General features: G+C 48.1%; 1 protein-coding gene across 5 annotated transcripts; it reads right to left on the reverse strand.

Annotated features, from left to right (window-relative positions):
- Nucleotides 1-256: 256 nt before the first annotated feature.
- HNRNPF (heterogeneous nuclear ribonucleoprotein F) lies at nt 257-22,647 on the reverse strand. Of its 5 annotated transcripts, none has more exons than XM_010340631.3 (3): nt 22,581-22,647; nt 10,021-10,155; nt 257-2,174 (listed from the first exon to the last, which is right to left on the reverse strand). In XM_010340631.3, the coding sequence occupies exon 3, from the start codon at nt 2,120-2,122 to the stop codon at nt 875-877; it is 1,248 nt and encodes a 415-aa protein (XP_010338933.1). In that variant the 5' UTR covers nt 2,123-2,174; nt 10,021-10,155; nt 22,581-22,647; the 3' UTR covers nt 257-874. The 5 variants fall into 5 exon arrangements, with proteins under 5 accessions (XP_010338933.1, XP_010338935.1, XP_010338934.1 ...); XM_010340633.3 differs by lacking the exon at nt 22,581-22,647 and adding an exon at nt 22,141-22,272; XM_010340632.3 differs by lacking the exon at nt 22,581-22,647 and adding an exon at nt 21,141-21,922.
- Nucleotides 22,648-24,717: the final 2,070 nt, after the last annotated feature.

Below are 24,717 nucleotides of genomic sequence, written 5' to 3' on the forward strand. Positions count from 1 at the left end.
CGTTACAGGTGGCTGGGGCCGCATGTGTCCATTTGATGCTTCCCGGAATGTGTGTTGCTAGTCACCATTTCCACCATTCACATATTTAACATTTTTATTAGACTTTTATTTAGCCTCATCATAAGAATATAAGGGAGATCATAGATTTGATGTATGAAATTATTTTTAAATTCACACTAAAATACATTACGATTAAAATGAATTATCTTCAACCACCCATTTTGCTATCTTTTGCTGAGCAGATAATCTGTGCCAGTCATTGTGAAAAAGTCTTTATTTTAAGAAAAAAATTTAGTTAACAAAAAATTTAACAAGTTTCACTTAGCAAAATACACCCAAAAGGAAATCACAGTACAAAGAAAGTTTTAAGTCAAGGCCTCACCAATTCCTACAGTATTAGTATTGTGTCTCAATTCTCAAAACTAACTTTTAAAAAGCTTAAACTTAACCTAAAGGATTTTAAATGAAAATATAAACTAGAATGAACAAACATGAGAAATATTTCTTTGAATCAGGGAGCTAGCACCTTTGAGTTTTCCAAAAAAGCACGTCTCCCCAGTGTGTTCAGTGATGTGGTGTAAAAGGTCCACATTTAACATACTTAAACTACTTAAACTCAGATAACATCACTCTGAAGTATACTACCAAAATGTTAATTGAGAAAAGCTGAAAATAGTTTTAGTTTACTTATTATCACATGCTAGAAGAAAATTTTGCATGAGAAACACTGAAGAGGTAATTTTTTTTAATCCAGATTTCACAAACTCATGGTGCAAAATGGGTCCCACAGCTTCCTCTATTATAACTGCTCTTAACTGCTTGTTGGCTGCCTGTGTAAAATTTGATTGAAGTAACTCAAATGTTCCTAACAAAACTAGTCATATCCACCCATGCTGTTCTGCCCACTGTATCCGGCCCCGTAACAGCCGCTCACTGACTGGCTCTCCAGGCCACTATAAGTGGCCTGGGCGGCAGACACCCCCATGCCTTGCATCACCTGGCTGCTATATGCCCCATTGCTGGCCCCTGTTGTCGAATTCAAGAAGAGTTCTATGTATCTGTGTTGCATGTTGGCCCTGTCTTTGGACATGGCTGCGACAGCTTCTTCATGAGTAGCAAACTCAACATCTGCTTCGCCCGTCACTCTTCCATCTGGGCCGATCTCAATATGGACTCTCACAGGATTGAGAGGAGAGAAGAAGTTGTAAATGTCGTTCTCGGTCGCTTTGTACGGCAGACCCCTCATGTGGACACAGTGGCCTGTGGTGCTCTGCACTGTGAACTCACTGTCGCCATATCTGTGGTCATACATTCCGGAGAGACAGTAGCTGAGGTCTCTCCCGAACAGGTCGGTGGTGAAGCCATAACCATCGCTGAGGCCACTGTACTCCTCATAGCCCCCATAGCCTGCACTGTAGGCACCGGGCCGCATCCTCTCCAGGCCTGCCTGCTTCACAATGCCAATATACCTCCTGGCGGTCCCGGGCCGGTCATAGGGCCCCGGCCGCTGCACGGACATGAACTTCAGAGGGGGATCTGAGTATGACCTAACTTCCTCCTGGCTGCTCTTAAACACCTCGATGTACCTGTGCCCTATCCTCTCCTTGTGCTTCCCTAGAGCTTTCTCAGCTAACTCTTGGGAGGCAAACTGCACAAATGCTTCCCCTGTAATCTTGCCCTCGGGGTCCACAGGCAATGTGATCCCGTTTGGCACGATTTCCAACCCTGAGAAGAACTGAACAATTTCTTCCTTTGTGCATCCAAATGGGAGTCCTCGAAGCCGCACGAAGCCGTCGTTGGCGCTGTCGGCACTGTTGGGACCACTGTGCTTCAACACCCAATCCATCTCGGTTCTGTGGGACTTGAACACCTCAATGTACCGGTGGCCCATGCTTTCCCTGTCTTTTTTCAAAGCCAGTTTTACATCATCTTCTGATCCAAGTTCCACAAAAGCCTCACCACTCTGCCTGCCCTCTCTAGTGTAGATGAAATGGACACCTGCGGCCCCATCGTGAATCGTGCAGTCAGAGAGGAAGTTCTGCACGTCCTCAACAGAGCAGGACCAGGGAAGGCCACGGAGCTTGACCACAAAGCCCTCACCTCCCTCAGGGCCCAGCATCATGGACACTTGACAGGATGGGTGTCAGGTGATCTTGGGTGTGGCTTTTTTATGGCTGAAAAACAAAAACAAAAATGACAAATTTATTTAATATGTATAAGAAAATATGCGATAGTAATTTTCCCTCTTTTACAGATGAGGGAGGTAGTAGGACGTTAATAAATACACCAAATATATTTGAGAAATAAAATTCAGATCTCTCAAAAAATTAACAAGATTTTTTTCACAGGCAGTTTGAAAAATCAGGAGTCTACAAGGCAGGACAATGCATGTGAACCTGGTGCCTTGAACAGAGGAATGTAAGTTTCAGTCAGGTTAGAGCAATCACATTTTCTTCTTATATTTATTCCACTATTTATCATGACGAAATGTGGCAGTTCACTTATGGGCAGCAATGGCTTCCAATGTCCATGGAGGTATCATTTTGCTTCTAAATTGTCAATTCAAAGTAAATACCAATCAAATGTGAGGCCAAACTGATGACATATACAGACAAGCAGACCAATTCACCAGCAGAATTAAGTTATGTGCACTACAAGTAAATTGAGAAACCAGGTAAGATGATTCACAGGTTCACATAAAATACAGCAGAATTGCTGCCTTTTGCTGAACATCTGGAAGACGGCATTGGGAAGAAAGGGATGATATCACAAGAGAGCTGAGAAATGCCCTTGCCACCAGGGTGGTACATGGAACTTGAAGTCCAAACTCAAAAAAGTAAGGCCAGCCGGGCGTGGTGGCTCAAGCCTGTAATCCCAGCACCTTGGGAGGCTGAGGCGGGTGGATCACGAGGTCGGGATCGAGACCGTCCTGGTCAACATGGTCAAACCTCGTCTCTACTAAAAATACAAAAAATTAGCTGGGCATGGTGGCGCCTGCCTGTAATCCCAGCTACTCAGGAGGCTGAGGCAGGAGAATTGCTTGAACCCAGGAGGCGGAGGTTGTGGTGAGCCGAGATCGCGCCATTGCACTCCAGCCTGGGTAACAAGAGCGAAACTCCGTCTCAAAAAAAAAAAAAAAAAGAGTAAGGCCAATCACACTCTGGAAGGCAGTCTTCTGAGAAAGAGGAGTAGCTGACCCAAACTACAGCATATTAACGTATCTACAAGCAAGAAAAATACTGCAGTATGGGGTGTCAAAAATAATGCCGAAAATGAGCAGGGTATAATGGAAATCTTTTTTTCTTTTCTTTTTTTGAGACAAAGTCTCGCTCTGTCTCCCAGGCTGGCATGCAGTGGCGCCATCTCATTTCATTGCAACCTCTGCCTCCCAGGTTCCAGTGGTTCTCCTGCCTAAGCCCCACTAAGGATGCCTTAGCCCCACCAAGCAGCTGGGATTACAAGACTGTGCCACTTGGCTAATTTTTCTTTTAGTAGAGACAGGATTTCACCATGTTGGCCAAGCTGGTCTTGAACTCCTGACCTCAAGTGATCTGCCAGCTTCAGCCTCTCAAAGTGCTGGGATTTACAGGTGTAAGCCACCATGCCTGGCTGGAAATCTAATGTTTCAAAGTGTCATTTCACATCAACCATAATAGCTATAGCTGGTGGCATTTTCAAGAAATATGGGCTCATCATTTGGGGGAAAAAAGCTCCATTAATAAACCCCACAATTTAAAAAACAGACAAAAAGTATAGATATAATTTAAGAAAAGGAAAGGCAAATTTGTAATCATAAATGAAATGCTCAACTGCACTAGCATCAGGGAAAACAATTAGTAACAAGTTATTTAGTAATTTTAAAGTTTGATGTAGCTATTGTAAATGACATTTAATTCTCATACAGTGCTTGGTCATTTCAAATTGCCAATGTCTAAAAGGGTAACTTTGTAAATCTTAACTTTACCTGTGTCTACACTAGATTATAAAAACAAGACATAGGCCGGGCGCGGTGGCTCATGCCTGTAATCCCAGCACTTTGGGAGGCCAAGGCGGGTGGATCACGAGGTCAAGAGATCGAGACCATCCTGGTCAACATGGTGAAACCCCATCTCTACTAAAAATACAAAAAAATTAGCTGGGCATGGTGGCGCACGCCTGTAGTCCCAGCTACTCGGGAGGCTGAGGCAGGAGAATTGCTTGAATCCAGGAGAGAAAGGTTGCGGTGAGCCGAGATTGTGCCATTGCACTCCAGCCTGGGTAACAAGAGCGAAACTGTCTCAAAAAAACAAGACATGTCTCCCAATAACAGTGTAATGGCACCAATGAAACAGAACTGTACATAATATCCTGAACATATCACCGAGACCGAACACCAGGCATTTATCCACAAACTGTGATTTGGAATCCAAAGGGTTGTGAAAGTATACAGCTTAGGTAAAAGATGTCACCCCTGCTAATGAGTGGGATATGCAAGTCTCAGGGAAGACAGTCAATGGGAGCCTAACCTGTATTGCTCACTGCACACTTCAAATGTATTAATACTACGTACATAAAATTATCCTGAAGGGCAAAGGACTGGGCATAAGTAATCCTATCTCCAATTTTCAAACTGTGCTCTGGATCTGCAGCACACACTGAGGTTTAGCCTCTCCAGGCCTTATCTAAACCCCCTGCAGCAGTGTATGGTGACAGTAACATGCTGATCTGTCCGAACAAGGTCACAGCAGCCTCTAGGCTAAGGTTTCTCAGCCTCAGGACTACTGACACTTTGGACCAGACAGTTGTGGGGGCAGGTTCAGGTACTGTAGTATGTTTAGCTGCATCCCTGGTCTCTGCCCACTAGATGCCAGTAGCACCCTCCGTCTTCCCAGTTCTGACAACCAAGTGTCCCCAGACATTTCCAAATGTTCTCTGGTGGCTAGTGCTGCCCCCTAGTTGTGAAATACTGTAGAAAATCAGAGTGAGGCTGGGCACAGTGGCTCCAGCTTACAATCCTAGCAACTTGGGAGGCAGAGGTGGGTGGATCATTAGAAGTCATGAGTTCAAGACCAGCCTGGGCAATATGACAAAACCCCACCTGACTACAAACACGAAGAACTAGCTGGGTATAGTGGAAGGCGCGAGTAGTCCCAGCAACTTGGGAGGCTGAGGCAAGAATATTGCCTGAACCCAGGAAACGGAGTTTTGAGTGAGGGAGACTGCACCACTGCATTCCAGCCCGGGCAATAGAGCGAGACTGACTGAAGAATAGAAAAAGGAAACCAGGGCCGGGCGCGGTGGCTCAAGCCTGTAATCCCAGCACTTTGGGAGGCCGAGGCGGGTGGATCACGAGGTCGAGAGATCGAGACCATCCTGGTCAACATGGTGAAACCCCGTCTCTACTAAAAATACAAAAAAATTAGCTGGGCATGGTGGCGTGTGCCTGTAATCCCAGCTACTCAGGAGGCTGAGGCAGGAGAATTGCCTGAACCCAGGAGGCGGAGGTTGCGGTGAGCCAAGATCGCGCCATTGCACTCCAGCCTGGGTAACAAGAGCCAAACTCCGTTTCAAAAAAAAAGAAAGAAAAAGGAAACCAGGGTGAACATCCTTAAACAGGCCCTGAATATCGCCCACTGTCCTACCCCAACACCCCCTGCTTGTCCAAAGCCCTTCAGATGTCTCCAGTGGCCTTAGGTAAGATTTTCACCCCCTCTCCAGCTGGTTGACATTCCTCTTGGAAGTGGACTTTGTCAAGTCAGAGTCTAGGAGTTTGTAAGCAAGGAGTGGGCCCCTCTTACAGCAGAGATCATGAACTACAGCCTCTGCTCTGGGTCCCACCTCACATACTCTAATTCTAATGCTTTATTCTTTCTTTCCCCTTTCTCCACTGAGCACTATCTCCTTGGTAATTAAGCATGCTCAGTTCTATCCAAATCATAACATACCTTCCCTGTGCCAATCTTGCCTCCAGCTACTTGTTTTGTTCAGTAAAATCATGTCGAAAGGCCTCTACTGTCACTTCCACTCCCCACCATTAAAACTGCATGATCAAAACCAGGCATGTGGCTCAATGCCTGTAATCCCAGAGGAGGGTGGATCACCTGAAGTCAGGTATTCGAGACCAGCCTGACCAACATGGTGAAACCCCGCCTCTACTAAAAACACAAAAATTAGCTGGGCATGGCGGTCGACACCAGTAATCCCAGCTACTCAGGAGGTTGAGGCAAGAGAATCGCTTGAACCCAGGAGACGAGGCTGCAGTGAGCAGAGATCATGCCACTGCACTCCAGCCTGAGAGGCAGAGCAGGACTCTCTCTAAAAAAAAAACAACAACAACAAAAAAACAAAACACCAACGAGGCACAGTGGCTCATGCCTGCAATCCCAGCATTTTGGGAGGCCACAGCAGGTGGATCGCAAGGTCAAGAGATCATGACCATCCTGGCCAACGTGGTGAAACCTTGTCTCTACTAAAAATACAGTAATTAGCTGGGCATGGTGGTGCACACCTGTAGTCCCAGCTACTCAGAGGCTGAGGTTGCAATGAGCCGAGATCACGCCATTACACTCCAGCCTGACAACAGAGCAAGACTCTGTCTCAAAACAAAACAAAAAAACTGCATGATCCTATTGTACAAATCTCCATGGCAAGAAAAGTATCAAATATTATCATCGTCATCTTAAACATTCCTTCCTGGACATCCTCTATTTTTCACTCCTGTTGGCAATTACTCTGTGTGGGTTTTTTTTTTTTTGAGTCTCATTCTCTTGCCCAGGCTGGAGTGTAGTGGCATGATCCTGGCTCACTGCAACCTCTGCCTCCTGGGTTCAATTGATTCTCCTGCCTCACCTTCTTGAGTAGCTATGATTTCAGGGACATGCCACCATGTCCAACTAAGTTTTGTATTTTTATTAGAGACAAGGTTTCACCATGTTGGTCAGGCTGGTCTCAAACTCCTTACCCTGTAATCCACCTGCCTTGGCCTCCCAAATTGTTGGAATGAGCCACCATGCCTGACCTGGTATCTCTTTAAAAGTTTACCAAGCATAATGGCTAAGCCTTACTGCCATCCCATCTATGGCTCACGTGTTCTTTTAAAACTTATCACTGTCCTGCTTCCAAGTCCTCAGTTGTTTCCCACTGAAGTCAGAACAAGGACCAAAGGCCCAATAGGATCCCTCAAGCCTTCCAACTTTTGCCTGCAACACTCTTTTATCTAGCTAACATCACTTCCTTTTTTTCTTTTCTCCCGGAATGTGCCAGGCTTTCTGCTTCTTCAGGGAGGTGACGCACGCAGTTAATTCTCTCCCCAAATATACTCTGTTCAACCTTCTGTCTACCTAAATCCCACTAATCCTTAAGGTCTCAGCTCAAATACACCACCTTTCTTAAAGGGTTTCTCATGATCCAAATTAAGTCTCACTCTCCACTACCACTGCTGCATTTTGTGTAAAAGGGGTCTTCAAATTCACAATGGAGGACTACAGGGGAAACGCTTGTGCCTGTTTTCTTGGCCACTGTGACCTCATCCTCAGCAAAGGCTCGACCCAGCTGGCCCAAGATTAGCCAGGATTAACTGCTGCCCATGTTTGGGGTGGGGGTGGGGGGGTCAATGTCAACACCTTCCTCAAGAATGCAGTGACCTGGCTAGGCTGAAAAAGACATACAAGCATAAAAACAAAAACATTTCACAGAAGAATCACTTAAAATGCCTACTAATATCTTACATGTCATAAAGTGTTTTGTATCAGAAACTGTTTCAGAATGACTTTCTCTCTGAAAGCAAGGTGAAGAGACCATTCCTTTCCAAAATACATGTGGTACACTGAAAACATGTACTGCTTTTTCACTTTAGAATTGGTTTTCTTTTCCATTTCTCAGAAGTCCTAAGGCTTTTCAATAACTAATACTCAGCTAAAAAGAGGCCTGTGGTGTACTGCTCAAGGTTAAAGTTAGGGACAAAACTTTTATCACTTCAGGCTACTAAGTAAATTTGAGTATAACAAATATAAATACTGCAGCTGAAAATGGTCTCTTCTTAAAATAGCTCACCTTAAAAACAACTGCAGATGCCTTCAACTGCGGACGCCTTCAGTGGGAGACACTTCTGGATGGCAATGAACTGTCCTAACAGAACAGCAATATTGGCTGTGTGGGGACAGGGCACTAGCTCTGGGCTCAGAACTCCACATAAGGACAGGAGACAGCTGGGAAACCCTTTATAACCCCTGGGTTTATAAAATTAAATCTCACACCCCATCCACCTAACAGGATTTTGGAAGCCTACCTTTTCACAGGACAATTGAGTACAACAGAAGGGAAACGCCCTGTTGGTCTTGAGATTCACTCAATTCCTGAATTTTTTCTTTTGAGAACTTTTGTACTCTCGTCACCCAGACTAGAGTGCAATGGCTCCCTCTTGGCTCACTGCAACCTCTGCCTCGTGGGTTCAAGCCATTCTACCTCAGCCTCCCAAGTAGCTGGGATTGTAGGTGTGGGACACCACATCCAGCTAACTTTTGTATTTTTGTATTTTCTGTAGAGACTGGGTTTCACTATGTTGGCCAGGCTGGTCTCGAACTCCTGATCTCAAGTGATCCTTCCACTTCGGCGTCCCAAAGTGCTGCAATTACAGGGGTAAGCCACTGCTCCTGGCCAATTCCTGAGTTTCTACACCGAGGACCCTTAGTGCTAGGAAGAAATTTAAGTATCGAGGGTGGGGCACTTGGGAGAGAAATGGGTGGTAGAGAAGTGACAAACGCAGGAGACTTGACGGTAGGACTCCTCTTTCACTGGAATAGCACAAGCATGGGACAAGGGTGCTTGCTAGAAATTGTTCAATCTGACTTAGAGGAACCCCTCTGTAACCAGTGTAGAGGCACACCCCAAAAGACACTTCCAGTTTTATTTGGCAATATCTTTTTAAAATGTTTCAGTAGGAAATACATCGTAATCACTAGGATCACCAACATCCCAGTGATAACCCTGTCCCAAAGGACATGGGCTGAGTTGAGGGCTGTGGAATTCTAAAAACGAAGCTGCATGCGAAGTTTTGGAAATGTGAAATTAAGAAAATCAGTTAATTTTGAACCTGTCATCTTTAAATGAAGATAATCGAATCTGCCTTGTCTTGCAAATTTCCAGTATTACATGAGAAATTATTGGGGGGGGGGTGTACAAAAGGAAAGCATTATATTAGGAAACCTATTCCAGAGGTGATTTAGTTTCAAGTACTGTGAAATCAGGTTTGCAAGGGGCTTCAACAATCTGTCTTGCTGAAGGATCTAAAAAAGCCAGTCATCAATGATTTGATCCACTTCCTCCCGCGTTTATCCCAGCCCCCGTTCCAGCGTGATCCGCAGACCAACACCTGAGGCCTCTCTGGGTACATGCCAAGCTGGCAGCCAAGTCCTCGTACACCCATCTAACCCACCGGACCAGCCGCTGTGAGCCTGTGGACCGTGCCCACTGCGCACCGCCAACGCACGTAGAGGGAGAGTCGGGTCTCCCAGCCTGCAGTGCCAGGAAACCGCTGGGGAGGGGAGGGCTGCTCAGCACCCCAGGAGAGTGGACCCGGCGGTTTTCAGAGCGCGAATGTTGGCGCCAATTATCTGGCCAACCAGATAATTAAAACACAAGACCCTAAAACAACCGATGTGGGTGGAGACTAAGAATCTGCTTTCCAAAAAGCGCTCTCGGCTCTCCACGCTGTGTTACAGGTTGGACGGGATTAACGCTTGCCTACAGGCAGAGCCAATTAAGATAAACAGGGCGCGCCCGAGTCCACCGACTAGCTCGGCTATCTGCAGAGTAAACAGGGCTGTTCAAGCACCACCCACCTCATTTTCTTTTGTTCAGGACAGCAACCCGGGAGGGACCCTGGCCTCCACTCCTTGACACACTCCCCGGAGACCGGGCAGCACTCTCGCCAGGCGGCTAGGAGCGCATCCTGCCTCGCCGCGCCCATTTCTCACTTAGTTCCACTCTCAAACCAAAGTCCACCCGGCCACGGCCCACGAAGTTTCCTGCTCTAACACTTACCAGGGAGGCAAGCGGGACTGGTTTCTGTTTCTATCAGGCAAGCGCGGCTGGCAGCTAAGAGCCCCGAAATTCCACCGAAGCTCAACCACGCAGAGGGCTCCGGGGAAAGTCCAGGTGCATCTTTTTGTTCTCAACCTGCAACAGAAATCCAAGTGGTCGGGGTCGAACGCCTTCTGCGAGGTGGGAAGGCCCGAGCGCGCGGTGTGCGTGTTTTGGCGGGAAACAGCGCCAAGGCCCCGGGACAAGGTGACGGCGGCGTTCCCGGGCCTCCTTCCGTCGCGCCGGCAGCTTCGGGACCGCCCGGCCGGGCAGGAAGGTCGGCCCCAGGGCCTGCGCGGGCTCGGGCGGGAGCTTCCGGGCGGGGGCGGAGCGAGTGGCGCGGAGGGGGGGCAGGGACGGCAGAGCTCCCGGGGGGAGGGGCGACTCGCGGGTGGGGGAGGGTAGGGGACGCCTGGCGGGCTTCCTGGGCCGGGAGGGCGAGAGCGAGGTTAGGTGGGGGCTGCTTTCCTGGCCGGCTGGGCTAACACAGCCTGGGCAGGAGCTCCTGGACCCGCAGGCAGAGCAGGGCAGAGGAGAGGGAAAGGAAAAAGCGCTCCCAGGTCTGGGTCGGTCTCCCGGAGGCCGTGGCGGCGAAAGGGGGTCTGGTGGGCGGCCGGGGCTAGAGTGGCGGGGCCAGGGCACCCGCGCTGTAGCTCACCACGCCAGGGACGGGCTGTTGGCCCCAAGGAGGCGCGGGGTCCGGAGTTCGGGAAGCCGAGGCCGCGTGATCGAGACCGGCAGCCGGACGTGGGTCACGGGGTGCAGAGGAGGAAGTGCCACCGCCGGGCCCGCCAAGATGTCACCAATGGGAAACGCGTGCCTGCAGGTGCGGCCCCGCGGCCTGGCGCGCTGGGCCCTAACAGGAAGTGGGGGAAGGAGGGAGGCCGGGCGGCGGGAAGACAGTTCTCTGAGTTCTCCCGAAGGGAGTTGACCGCGAGCGCGACCTGGGGAAAGTCCAGAGGGCCAGCCACGGGGAGGGGCGGGGACTGCAGAGTGGAAGAGAAGCCAAGTCAGACACAGCCCCTCTCCGGGAGACCGCCTCTAAAACGGAATTAGCGGACATACCTTGGGTTTGCACATTTGACCATGAATTCACGTATAGATTCTAAAAACATCTTTTGGAAAAAAAAAATTTTTTTTAACTCAATTCCTAAAACTAACTTAAGCAATTTTGTGGCCCTCTGAATCCTGATTCAAATGAACTGTATAACAATTATAAAGCAATTTCAATAATGTGAGCAGTGACATTTTATATTACAGAATTACAAATTAAAAATCTTGTAATTATGCTGTAATTTTATTTATTTAAAAGACCCTTTTTAGAACCGCAAGTATTTGCACATGATTTCTGATTTCTTGGATCTATTTTAAACTACTTGGAAAGTGGAAATACACATGAAACAAGATGTGCTGTGAGCTAGTAATTAGTAAAGTTCCTGATGTGTACATGAAGTTTCATTACGCTTGTTTCTACTTTTTGTGTATGTCTGGCCTTTTTATTTGAGACAGGGTCAGAGCTCGGTGGCTCAGGCTGGCGTACAGTGGCACAATTTCAAGTTGTCCATAAAGTAGTAGGTGGAGAGATGGAGGAAAAACTGGGCATGATTAATAATGGTTGAATCTGGGTGACAGGCACATTAGCCTCAAACCTCCTAGGCTCAAGTGATCCTCTCACCTTAGCCTCCCCAAGAGTTGGCACTACAGGCGCATGCCACCAAGCCGGGCTACTTTTTCCTTCAAAGTTTTAGTAGAGACAATGTCTCTCTGTTGCCCAGGCTGGTCTGTAACTCCTGGGCTCTAGTGATCCACCTTGGCATCCCGAAATGCTGGGATAAAAGAGACACCCTGCCCAGCCCAAGGCAAGTTTGTTTTTTTTAGACAGAGTTTTGCTCGTTACCCAGGCTGGAGTGCAATGCCGCGATCTCGGCTCACCGCAACCTCCGCCTCCTGGGTTCAGGCAATTCTCCTGCCTCAGCCTCCTGAGTAGCTGGGATTACAGGCACGCGCCACCATGCCCAGCTAATTTTTTGTATTTTTAGTAGAGACGGGGTTTCACCATGTTGACCAGGATGGTCTCGATCTCTCGACCTCGTGATCCCCCCGCCTCGGCCTCCCAAAGTGTTGGGATTACAGGCTTGAGCCACCGCGCCCGGCCCCAAGGCAAGTTTTAATTATTGATCAGTCACCATCCGGTTCCTGCCTGTGAGGGAACAATGTGTGCAGAAAACTTGAGCCAGGGGTCATATTGTACAGCTGCAGCTAAGTCTGAGATCAATGGCAGGAGATGACAGGGGAAGGTAGCCTTAAAGGCTTGTTCTGGTGCTCAACGGCCAGTGAGAAGGCATTTAATGAAACGTGGTGCAACTGGAGTTTTCACTCACCAAGAAATACTGTGCATCTAAAAGATGCAGTAACTGTAGTGGTAAAGACAAAGTTCCTGCCTTGGTGGGTCCAGTAACAGTAGAGTAGGAAGACAAGAAATTGACTTGCTAAAACTTTGAAGGAAAGACGAGCCGGGCTTGGTGGCATGCACCTGTAGTCCCAACTACTTTGGGGAGGCTAAGGTGAGAGGATCACTTGAGCCTAGGAGGTTTGAGCCTAATGTGCCTTGTCACCCAGATTCAACCATTAAAAAAAGAGTGAAAAAAAAGACAAAAGCCCATTCTTTTTTCTTTCTGTACATTATCTCCCTGACACTTGTTCAAATTCTTATTTTTACCAAAGCCTTTTACTAGGATATATTTGGTGTCGGTTGCTTTGTATTCATATTCTTATCTCATGGTTAATCCTTTAGATTGAATTTAGGATACAGTAGAAGCTTTATCTGTTCACATGAGCAGCACAGATGGGTCTTGGGGGCAAAAATTCCCCATCCTGGTACATAGTATGTGAGCAGACCATAGAACGATTTGTTATGTTTTCTTTTTCTGCTGGAAATCATATTGGAAATTGAATTTAATGACCTCAAATGCTCTTCCAACCCAGCAATTTTATAAAATCCCTATTCAGCAACTCTTAAATACCTCCCACTGTCACAAACTCAAGAATTATGATACAAGACTGAACCAACTCCATTAAAAAAAAAAAAAATGCACCAATGCACACACCTGTAGTTAACTTTTCAGGGGCACATGGATCTGAAGTGTGAGAATTCTAACCCGATTCACACAGCATGCCAAATTCAATACCCATGAATCCTAAAAGCTATTAGAGACTGAGAAGCTTGTATGTGGAGCATATATTAATATTTTAAATGATTACTCCATTACTACATTTTTATCCACCAAAGAGGATCTGTCCTGATCTGCATGCAACAGGAAAACTGTTTTCCATTACCTTCTATCAGGTTCTTCGCTTATTTGCTGTAGCTAAGTCTGGGTGAATAACACACTGCTTCCCTCAGGTTCATTTCCCAAAAGCTGTGTTACTAAAAAGCATCAAGAGTAGTATAAACTAATGTTAGGTAAATTTTAACTATACTGTTTGTACTGAAATTAATGTAAGAGACAAATGTTGACCAATCAAAACAAGTCACCATTCCTATTTGATATTGATTGCATTCTGTGAATGATTCAAGAATCAAGGTATCTAAGGTAAATGTTCCTTTAAATGTTAATAAAAAGCAAAATTGCTACTTAACTTCTGTTCTTAACTGAGGGAAAATGTCATTATTTAGAGTAACTGGAGTTAGCTGGAAATAAGATCCATGCATACCTAAGAAATGGGTGTGTATAGATTCTATTAAAGAAAAATATACTTGATAGCAAGATCGATTTTATTTTTCCCAGACCACCTCCTGTACCTCTCTCCCTTGAGCAAGCAGCACGTAAGTAGGTGCATAGTCAAACCCTGGAGCTGGACAGAAAGTACCTTCAGGAAGGTACATCCCTTGGGATGGGAATTCTTCCTGAAGCCTCCATGGAAACATGACACCTTGTCAGGTTTCAAGCAGCAGGCCCTGAGCTGTGCTGTCTAGGGACCACTGCATTCTGCCTTGGGGGAACTGTGAACAGAGAAAAAGAACAGGACAGTTTACAGAAGAGGGGCTCCAGGACCCAGGAATAATGCACCACACCTCAGACTTAGGCAGGTTTAAAGGAACAAGAAGTGCTAGACAAAAACCATAATGATTTTAACAGAAAAAAAGGAGCAACTTCAGATACTCCATTATGAAGTTTTTTTAAAAAAAGATTTTCTGGAACTAAAACTTTATTGGATTTTAGAAGTTAGTACTGAATTCAAACAAAGGAAAATCAAGTAGAATTAACATAAAAACAGGCCGGGCGCGGTGGCTCAAGCCTGTAATCCCAGCACTTTGGGAGGCCGAGGCGGGTGGATCACGAGGTCGAGAGATCGAGACCAACCTGGTCAACATGGTGAAACCCGGTCTCTACTAAAAATACAAAAAATTAGCTAGGCATGGTGGCAGGTGCCTGTAATCCCAGCTACTCAGGAGGCTGAGGCAGGAGAATTGCCTGAACCCAGGAGGCGGAGGTTGCGGTAAGCCAAGATCGCGCCATTGCACTCCAGCCTGGGTAACTAGAGCGAAACTCTTGTCTCAAAAAAAAAAAAAAAAAAAAGAATTAACATAAAAACAGAAAAAAAACAGAAAACGATGGGGAAGAAGCTAAGAGATTTGGAGGACATACTTTTTCTAAAGCAGTTTCCTCTATACTTTTAAAGTCAGGAGTTTTACCAACATATGCCTGTGCTGGGTCTTTTTAAAATATCCTAATAGGAACTACAGGATCGAGCTTATCTAAAGCCAGGAAAATTCACTTCTACCCTTTATCGCTTCTCTTGCTGTCTCCATCTGTGTCTTTTTTTCTCTTTCTGGAATTCCCACTATTCACATTATTTCTCCTGCCTGAGAAGAAACCAACCTTATCGACACCTTGATCTTAAGACTTCTAGCCTGTATGGCAGCCCTAGCATACTAATACACCATGTTACCAAACCAGACAAAAACATCACAAAAAAACTAACTTTTGAATTCTATGTACTTTAAGAGAGTCGTATGTGGTATGTAACACCAACTTAAAGTAGAAAAAATATGTATTTGTCATAAACATCACAATTCTATTAGATAGCACTATTCTAATCAAATCACTTATGATGGGTTTATCGGGATGTAACACAGTAAGTAGGAGTACCTGTATTTGTATTAGGTGAAGAGTTTTGTTAACAAGGAGCATATTACCAGGAGAAATCTAAAAGGAGTCTTAATATGTAATTCCTTTCCTTAATTATGATGACTTTTTGTGTCTTTTTTTTTTTTTTTCTTTTAAACGGGGTCTTGCTTCCTTGCCTAGGCTAGTATGCAGTGTTCGATCACAACTCACTAGCACTGCATCCTCTATTTCCTGGGCTCAAGGGATCCTCCCCACTTTGCCTGCCAATTAGCTGGTATTACAAGTGTGCACCATCATACCTGGCTAATTAAAAATTCCTTTTTGAAAAGACAGTCTTGCCATCTTGCTCAGGCTGCTGGTCTTAAACTCCTGAACTCAAACCATTCTTCTGCCTTGATCTCCCAAAGTGTTGGGATTACAGGTATGAGGCTACCTGTTTTTTTTTTTTTTTTTTTTGAGATGGGAGTCTGGCTCTGTCACCCAGGCTGGAGTGCAGGAGCACAATCTCAGCTCACTGCAACCTCTGCCTCCCAGGTTCAAAGGATTCTCCTGCCTCGGCCTGGGATTACAAACAGACGCACATCACCAGACCCGGCAGACTTTTTAGTAGAGATGGGGTTTCGCCAAGTTGGCCGGGCTGGTCTTGGACTCCTGGCCTCAAGCATTCTGCCTGCCTCGGGCTCCCAAAGTGCTGGGATTAAAGATATGAGCCACCACATACAGCCTGTGTCATTTTCAAGAAATCTTCTGCCGGGCTTGGTACGTCACGCCTGTAATCCCAGCACTTTGGGAGGCTGAGGTGGGCGGATCACCTGAGGTCAGGAGTTCGAGACCAGCCTGACCAATATGGTGAAACCCCATCATGGGAAAAAAGAGAAAAAGAGAAGAAATCTTCTTCCTAGCCCAATCCCATATGGTTATTTGAACTTACAAAGCACTTATGTCTTGCTCTAAATTTTTACACTTACAACTACAGTAAACTTGGAATTGATTTTTTCATTTCCAAAAGAGTTTTACAATCAGTTCATTAAGTATCACAGGCTACTTTCACTCAAGAACTCTGATGCAAAAGTCCAAACCAAGTATCAGTCAACCAAATCTAGCAATATATAAACCAATGGCATGACCAAATTGGGTTTATTTCAGGAATGCTAGTTGATAATTTCAAACTCAATCACTGCAATTTCTCATAGTGATGTATCAATGGAGACAAAGTATAAGACAAGATAATTTTTTTTTTTTTTTGAGACAGAGTTTCACTCGTTACCCAGGCTGGAGTGCAATGGCGCCATCTCGGCTCACCGCAACCTCCGCCTCCTGGGTTCAGGCAATTCTCCTGCCTCAGCCTCCTGAGTAGCTGGGATTACAGGCACGCGCCACCATGCCCAGCTACTTTTTTTGTATTTTTAGTAGAGACGGGGTTTCACCATGTTGACCAGGATGGTCTCGATCTCTTGACCTCGTGATCCCCCCGCCTCGGCCTCCCAAAGTGCTGGGATTACAGGCTTGAGCCACCGTGCCCGGCCTTAAACTCAGCATTTCTTATAAAACATTTAAAAAATTTAAAAAATTATCTTGTCGGCTGGGCGCGGTGGCTCAAGCCTGTAATCCCAGCACTTTGGGAGGCCGAGGAGGGGGGATCACCCATCCTGGTCAACATGGTGAAACCGCGTCTCTACTAAAAATACAAAAAAAGTAGCTGGGCATGGTGGCGCGTGCCTGTAATCCCAGCTACTCAGGAGGCTGAGGCAGGAGAATTGCCTGAACCCAGGAGGCGGAGGTTGCAGTGAGCCAAGATCGCGCCATTGCACTCCAGCCTGGGTAACAAGAGCGAAACTCCGTCTCAAAAAAAAAAAAAAAAAAAAAAAAAAAAAAGAAATGCTGAGTTTAGGTCAAGCACGAACTGGGCGAACTGGGGCCAGGTAGTGGCTCACACCTGTAATCCCAGCACTCTGGCAGGCCAAGGTGGGCGGATCACTTGAGTTCAGGAGACCAGCCTGGCCAACATGGCAAAACCCCTTCTCTAAAAAAAACACACAAAAAAATTAGCCGGGCATGGTGGCACGCAGCTGTAATCCAGATGAATCACCTGAGGTCAGGAGTTCGAGACCAGCCTGGCCAACATGGTAAAACCCCATCTTTACTAAAAATGCAAAAATTTAGCCAAGAGTGCTGGTATGCGCCTGTAATCCAATATACTCAGGAGGCTGAGACAGAAGAATCGCTTGAACCTGGGAGGTGGAGGTTTGCAGTGAGCCAAGATCATCACAACATCGCTCTCTGGCCTGGGCAGCAAGAGCAAAACTCCCATCCCCCCGCCCCACAAAAAAAAAAAAAGAAAAAAGAAAAAAAGGCCGAGCATGATGGCTCACACCAGTAATCTCAGCACTTTGGGAGGCTGAGGTGGGTGGATCACCTGAGGTCAGGAGTTCAAGACCAGTCTGACCAACATGGTGAAACCCCAACTCTTTAAAAAAAAAAAAAAATCCTGCTAATAAATGAGAAGTAATTAACTATCAAATTACCACCAATTTGGAAACCATTTAAGAAAATAATGGATCTAGGTAATGATCACCAATTGCTGCTGTTGTAACAAGACAGAAAAGAAAATACCAACCAATATGTGCCTCCAGTAGGAGCACAGCATCTCAGAAGCATTCTTTCCAAAAAGAACCTGGATCTGAATCAGAACTACCTCCAGGCTAGGCCTTGTGGCTCATGCCTGTAATCCCAGCACTTTGGGAGGCTGAGGCAGGTGGAACACCCGAGGTCAGGAGTAAGAGACCAGCCTGATCAATCTGATGAAAACCCGTCTAAGTAAGTAAATATATAAAGCCAAAACTACCTCTAGAGGTAACTATCACTTTACAAACAATATAAAGAACAAAGACTCAAAGACCACCAGGGAAAAGCAATCAGAAAAACCCAAAGTGTGGGGAAGGAATGCTGCATGACAACCCGACAAACATGGGGGAATGGGGCCTGTAAGAAAGGAGACTCTCTAGATGATCACTAATATAGCATCCACTTACCACACTTGAAATATTTAAGTATATTAAAGCACCATATATACTGTTTTTCTCTTAAAAAAAAGTAAGAAACGTGTAAGTGCAAAACTCAGTGGATTTTGACAGGTTCATAGGAATTTTTTTCATTTTTAATTATTCAAGATCATGGAGGCCGGGCACGGTGGCTCACCTGAGGTCAGGAGTTCAAGACCAGCCTGGCCATCAGGGTGAAACCCCATCTTTATGTGTATTTAAAAAAAAAAAAAAAAAAAAGCATAGCGAAATGAAAAAAGTGTTTTAAAACTTTACATGCAAAATGCTACGGTGGATATATATTAGGTTAAATTATTAATACAATGAATCATGTTCCCTTTCACCACTAGAGAACATAATTTTACATTTATAGCTCACCTTATATTTCTGTTGGACAGTGCTGCTTTGAATTTAAAAAGTTATCTACAAAACCTAAGGTGTGACTTTGTATACTGACTCAAAGCAACTAGCTGTTTTAAAATATTTGGCGGGGCTCACGCCTGTAATCCCAGCACTTTCAGAGCAAGGCGGGCAGATGACCTGAGGTCAGGATTTTGAGACCAGCCTGAACAACATGGTGAAACCCCTTCTCTAGTAAACATACAAAAATTAGCCAGGCGTGGTGGCAGGCACCTGTAATCCCAGCTACTTGGGAGGCTAAGGCAGGAGAATCGCTTGAACTTGAACCCCGGGTGGTGGAGGTTGCAGTGAGCGGAGATGGCGCCATTGTACTCCAGCATGGGTAACGAGGGAAATTTGGTCTCAAAAAATAAACAAAAGAAAATTAATAGGGACATTTAAACTCTGGATACTTGATATTTTAGAATGTATTTTTAGGTATGGTAATAGTATCATGGTTAGGTTTTCAAAGTTCTTAGAAATACTGGGTATTTATTAATAAAATCTTTTTGGTCTGGGATTTGCTGTAAAACAAGCGAGGGGTGAGCTCATTTCTCCCTCTGTCCACCTTGTTGCCCTCCACAAGAACCATAGCGCAGGGCAACTAAGGGCAGGGGCCCTGGCAGAGGAGGGCTGTCCCAGTCCAACTTGGGACCCAATCCTGATTGTGTCCCTGGGCACGTGACTTCCCCTAACTTCCATTTTCTCATCTGAAACATGGAGCTAATAGCAACCCCTTTTACAGTGGTCCTGAGCAGGTAATTAGAAAATGAAGGGCCTAATACGAGTCAACTAATGTGGTTCTTCCGAAGAGCAGAGAGCCAGACCTCAGTGGGGAAGAAGGAATTAGAGAAAAGTCACCTCCACGGAAAGGGGACCCACCCCCACTGTTATCTACCCCCACCAGGCTCTCATTTCGCTCCAGGCTTTCCAAGCTTCTGGCCAAGTGGGAGAAGTAACTTTCTATTTACTCAGTGTTTTCCCTTAAATTAGTTCCAATTTTTACCTGAATAAAGCTTTGTTAACACTACCCTTAACTGAAAACTTGCCGGTTTACAAAAAAGTGGCCGGGCACGATGGCTCACGCCTGTAATCCCAACACTTTGGGAAGCCGAGGCAGGAGACTGGCCTAGGCAACACAGTAATGGTTCGATCTCTACCCGCCCCCCCCCCCAAAAGACTTTAAATTAGAAAATAAACCATAACATGTAAATACAATTTTTTTTCGAATGCCTATAATCCCAACACTTTGGTAGGGAAGAATCCCTTGAACACAAAAGTTTGAAAATCAACCTGGGCAACGTAAGGAGACACCATCTCTACCAAAAATACAAAAATTAGCTGGGTGTGCTGGCGACCGCCTGTGGTCCCAGATACTCGGGCAGCTGAGGTGGGAGGATCGCTTGAGCACAGGACCTCGGCAGCAAGCTGAGAACACACCACCGCACTCCAGCCTGGGCAAAAAAGCAAGACCCTGTCTCAAGCTGGTCTCCAACTTGTGGGCCCAAGCTATCCTAATCGGCCTCCTTAACTGCTGGAATTACAGGCGGGAGCCAGTGCGCCCGGCCTATAATGACGCTAATAATCTAAAGAATGCATACAGGAAGGTATTATCTACAAGGCAAAAGATCTTCTTCCTTAGGAATAAAGCACTTTCTCTAATATTCATCAAAAGTAACAATGTCTTGTTTTATGATTTAGAAATTCTGTATAAAAGAGCAACCAGAGGTCACTTTTCAGGGCTCGAACTGACGGCATCTTTCGCCTACCTGGAGAACCCAGGTAAAATGTTCACCTTACTAGGAATTCAGAGACAAATACATACTTAACTTTTAAAAATATAATAAGAATTACACATGCGTATTTTTGGAAGAATTAAGATGACTTGTTAAACAGAACGACTAGAAGACTACGCTTTCGGAACTCCCTGCTGCCTGAGGCTGCGGCCCTGACCCCGGCACAGCACCCGCCCTGCGCTGTTCCGGGAAGCCGCCGCCGCCGCCCGTTGCCCTTCGCGCGCAGCCGCCAGCGCGCGCCTCCTGTCCCGCCACGCAGCTGGCCGGCCCGAGCCCCCGGTGCCCAAGAGCAGTTTCAAGAACTAAACAGCCGTTTTAGGTCGTCCTGGGGTCGCTAGGGGACCGAAAAGCCGCAGCGAAGGGCGCCCAGTGGGCGAAGGCCGAGCCCAGCTCTCCTTCCGCCCTCCCGCTGGGACCCACGCGGCGCCGAGTGGAGGTCCCAGGCGCCTGGGGGGAGGGGTTCCCGCGACCGGGCGGTCTGGCGGGGAAGGCGAGTCGGGTGCCCCGCTCCTCAGAACCCTAGTCCACGACTCTGAGGTCGGGGGAGCCGGGCGCCGGCGCAGAGGGACCTAGGCCCGGTCCACAAGTTTCCCAGAAGCAGGGCGGAATCGACGAAAATACTTCAAACTAGCAAAAGGAAAAGAAAAAAAGGACAACTAAGCCGAAGACCGCGTACGACTCCAAGATTTCCACCCCAAATACAAACACCATACCTCTAGGAGCAGGAGACTAACACAGAGACAGTGGTCCGAGAACACGCGGCGCTGCCGAGGAGGAAAAAGAGCCCAGGGCGGAGAGAGAGGGCTAAGGGAACCGGGCGTGGGAGGAGGGCGGAGCCAGCTTCCAGCTACAGTCTATTGCAACTCCGGCGCCTGCGGCCACGTGAGCGCGCGGCTTTCATTTTACTCAGGTATTATTACTCCTGGTATTTTGAGACTAGGTCTCACTCCCGTCACCCAGGCTGGAATGCAGCGGCACTATCACTGCTCACTGCAGTCTCGACCTCTCCCCGGCGCAAGCGACCCTCCCGCCTTAGCCTCCCGAGTAGCTGGAACAACAGGCGCGCGCCACCACGCGTGGTTAATTTTTTTTTTTTTTTTAAATTTTTAACAGAGACGGAGTTTCACTATCTTGACAAGGTTGGTTGGGAACTCCTGGGATCAAGACATCTTCCCGCCTGGGCCTCTCACCGCTCCAGGCCTGCTCTCACTTTCAGAGCCCTCCGACGGTCGCCAGCGCTCCACCAGAAGGCCCGGCTAACGCACTCGGCCGGCCATGTCTTCCCAGCCGCCCCTGACTCCAAAATCTCAGGCCGCGGTGCTCACCCCGTGGGACCAGTGTCTGGGCGTGCGGCTCTCTACCTACGACGCTGCGTCTCCCGATCCCAGTGGAGCCAGTCCTTGCCGGTCCCACGGACCGGCCCCTCGACCTCGAATCGCGTCAACCCAAATCTCAGCCCCTCAGTATGTGCAATCCTCGCTCGGCCCCAGGTGAGCGGCGCTTGAACTCGGATCTCGCTTCCCTAATCCCAAATCTCAGGCCCAGCCCCCAAATCCCCACCCCACTAGGCCCAATCCCCAGGGTGCGGGTACGCGGCCCTGGACCTCAGGTGGTCTCCCGAATCTCAAATCCCAGCCCCCTGGTCTCCAACCCCCAGGGCACTCGGTCCCGGGTGTGCGGCCTTCGACCTCGGACACTTCGGCCGCCCCTCACCTCGGCCTCCGAGTCTCTACGTTCCCGCTCTCACATCAGGAACCCTGGTCGTCCCTCCGAGCACCTAGAGGAGGGTGGAACGTGGGGAACTTGGCAGTTGTAGCTGAGGCAGTTGAGGCTTGTTGACCATCACCATGGAAACCCCCGGCTGCGAGCACGGGGCGGGGCCTAACAGAGGCGGGGGCAGGAACGCGGCCGGCCCCAGTCCTCAGCGCCTGCCAGTCGAGTGCACGCGGCTTTGCCGGAAGCCCTCCTGCTCACGGCGTGCCAGGCCCCGGCTCGGCCCTAGGCCCCAGCTCGGCCCTAGGCCCCGGCTCAGCCCTACTCCCCAGCTCGGCCCTTCGCCCTGGACACCTGGAAACAGAAACCCAAGGAGCCCACGTCCCCACCCCGCTGCTACCTGTGAGCATGACCGCGATTCGGTGCCCCACGAACCTCACCTTAAGGAAGACGCGGCGCAGACCTCCTTCCACGACGGACCGGAAAGACGCAAGGACCGCGGCAGGGTGGAGCCTCTGTGTATGGCTTCCGGGGGCGGGGCCGCGACGGCGCTATTGTGACGCACCAGAGCGGAGCCGTCGATTGGGCGGCCGGCCGCGGGGCGGAGCCGACTCTGGGGTGGGGGCGGGGGAGGCAGCGGAGACTTTCAAGCCCCGACGTTTCTAGAGAAGGGAGGGGAGGGGAGGAGAAGGGAGGGGAGGGGAGGAGAAGGGAGGGGAGGGGAGGAGAAGGGAGGGGAGGGGAGGAGAAGGGAGGGGAGGAGAAGGGAGGGGAGGAGAAGGGAGGGGAGGAGAAGGGAGGGGAGGGAGGGGAGGAGAAGGGAGGGGAGGGAGGGGAGGAGAAGGGAGGGGAGGGGAGGAGAAGGGAAGGGAGGGGAGGAGAAGGGAGGGGAGGGAGGGGAGGAGAAGGGAGGGGAGGGAGGGGAGGAGGAAGAGGGAGCGGAACGGCGGGAAAGATCCCTCTGACTTCCCCTGACGCCCTGGAGGAAGGACAGTGGTGAGACCCGCAGGCACTCTGAAATGTGCGCCGAAAGGACGCCTGATTTGAAGACTGGGCTGAAAGAAGGAAATGAGAGCCGATTCCCGGCCGTGGGGGCGCTTGCCTGTAGTCCCAATAATTTGGGAGGCTGAGGCGGGAGAATCGCTTGAGCCGGGGAGGTCAAGGATGCAGTTAGCCCTGAGAGCTCCACTGCCTCCGGCCTGGGCGACAGAGCGAGACGCTGTCTCAAAAAACTTTTTAAAGGAAAAAAATACATTGAAGGCCGGGCGCAGTGCCTCCCTCCTGTAATCCCAGCACTTTGGGAGGCGGAGGCCGGCGGATCACGAGGTCAGTAGATCCAAGGCCAACCTGGCCAACATGGTGAAACCCCGTCTCTACTAAAATGCAAAAAAAAAAAAAAAAAAAAAAAGCCGGGCGTCGTGGCGCGCGCCTGTGGTCCCAGCTCCTCGGGAGTCTGAGGCAGGTGAATCGCTTGAACCCAAAAGGTGGAGGTTGCAGTGAGCTGAGATTTCGCCACTGCACTCCAACCTGGCGACAGAGTGAGACTCCGTCTCAAAAAAAAAAGAAAAAAAGAAAATACATTGAGAACTCCAGAGACCGTCTGAAGGCGTCCCGGAGCTGGGCCAGCGTTAGGAGGGATTTATCAGGTGGAAGTTGTTCTCGTGGTGATTCTGTGGGGTTAGAACCCCTCAAACCTCAGAATGTGACTCAGATCCAGGTCGGGGGCAAGCTTTTCAGTCAGAGCACCTGAGCACACGGGTTTGTTGGCTAATGGCTACACAGGAAGAGATTTTTTTTTTTTTTTTTTTTTGATGCTTTGTAGGGCTAATAACTATTATTTTGTTTTGGTGGACCTTCTTCATGAAGAGATTGTATCAAGGCACTCATCACAGGTTAAGCTGAACATTATTACTATTGTCATTTTTGAGATGGAGGCTGGCTCTCTTGGCCGGGGTGGAGTGCAGTGGCGCAATCTTCGGCTCACCACAACTCCACCTCCCGGGTCAAGCGATTCTCCTGCCTCAGCTTCCCTATTAGCTGGGACTAAAGGCGTGTGCCACCACACCTAATTTTTTTTTTTTTTTTTTTGGTATTTTTGGTAGAAATGGGGTTTCAGCGTGTTAGCCAGGATGGTCTTGATCTCCAGACTTCATGATCCGCCCACCTCAGCCTCCCAAAGTGCTGGGTTTACAGGCAAGAGCCACCCCGCTGGTCTACTATTGCTATTATTTTGAGACAGTCTCGCCCTGTCAGCCAGGCTGGAGTTGAGTGATGCAATCACAGCTCACTGCAGCCTGCACCTCCCGGGCTCAAGCGATCCTCCTGCCTCAGTCTCCTGAGTAGCACCACCTCTCTCAGCTAATGTTTGTATTTTTGTAGAGGTGGCCTTTTCCTACCTTGACCAGACAGGTGGGGAACTCCTAGATTCAAACAATCCACCCATCTCCGCCTCCCAGACCATTGGGATTACTGGCTTAGAGTAATTACTGGCTCTTAGAGCCATGCACCTGGCTGAACATTTATTTTTTAAATCACCAGAAAAGGCCAGGTGCTGTGGCTTAGTTAGGCCTGTAATCC

This window comes from Saimiri boliviensis, chromosome 12 (assembly GCF_048565385.1).
Source record: "Saimiri boliviensis isolate mSaiBol1 chromosome 12, mSaiBol1.pri, whole genome shotgun sequence".
Classification (NCBI taxonomy): Eukaryota; Metazoa; Chordata; class Mammalia; order Primates; family Cebidae; genus Saimiri; species Saimiri boliviensis.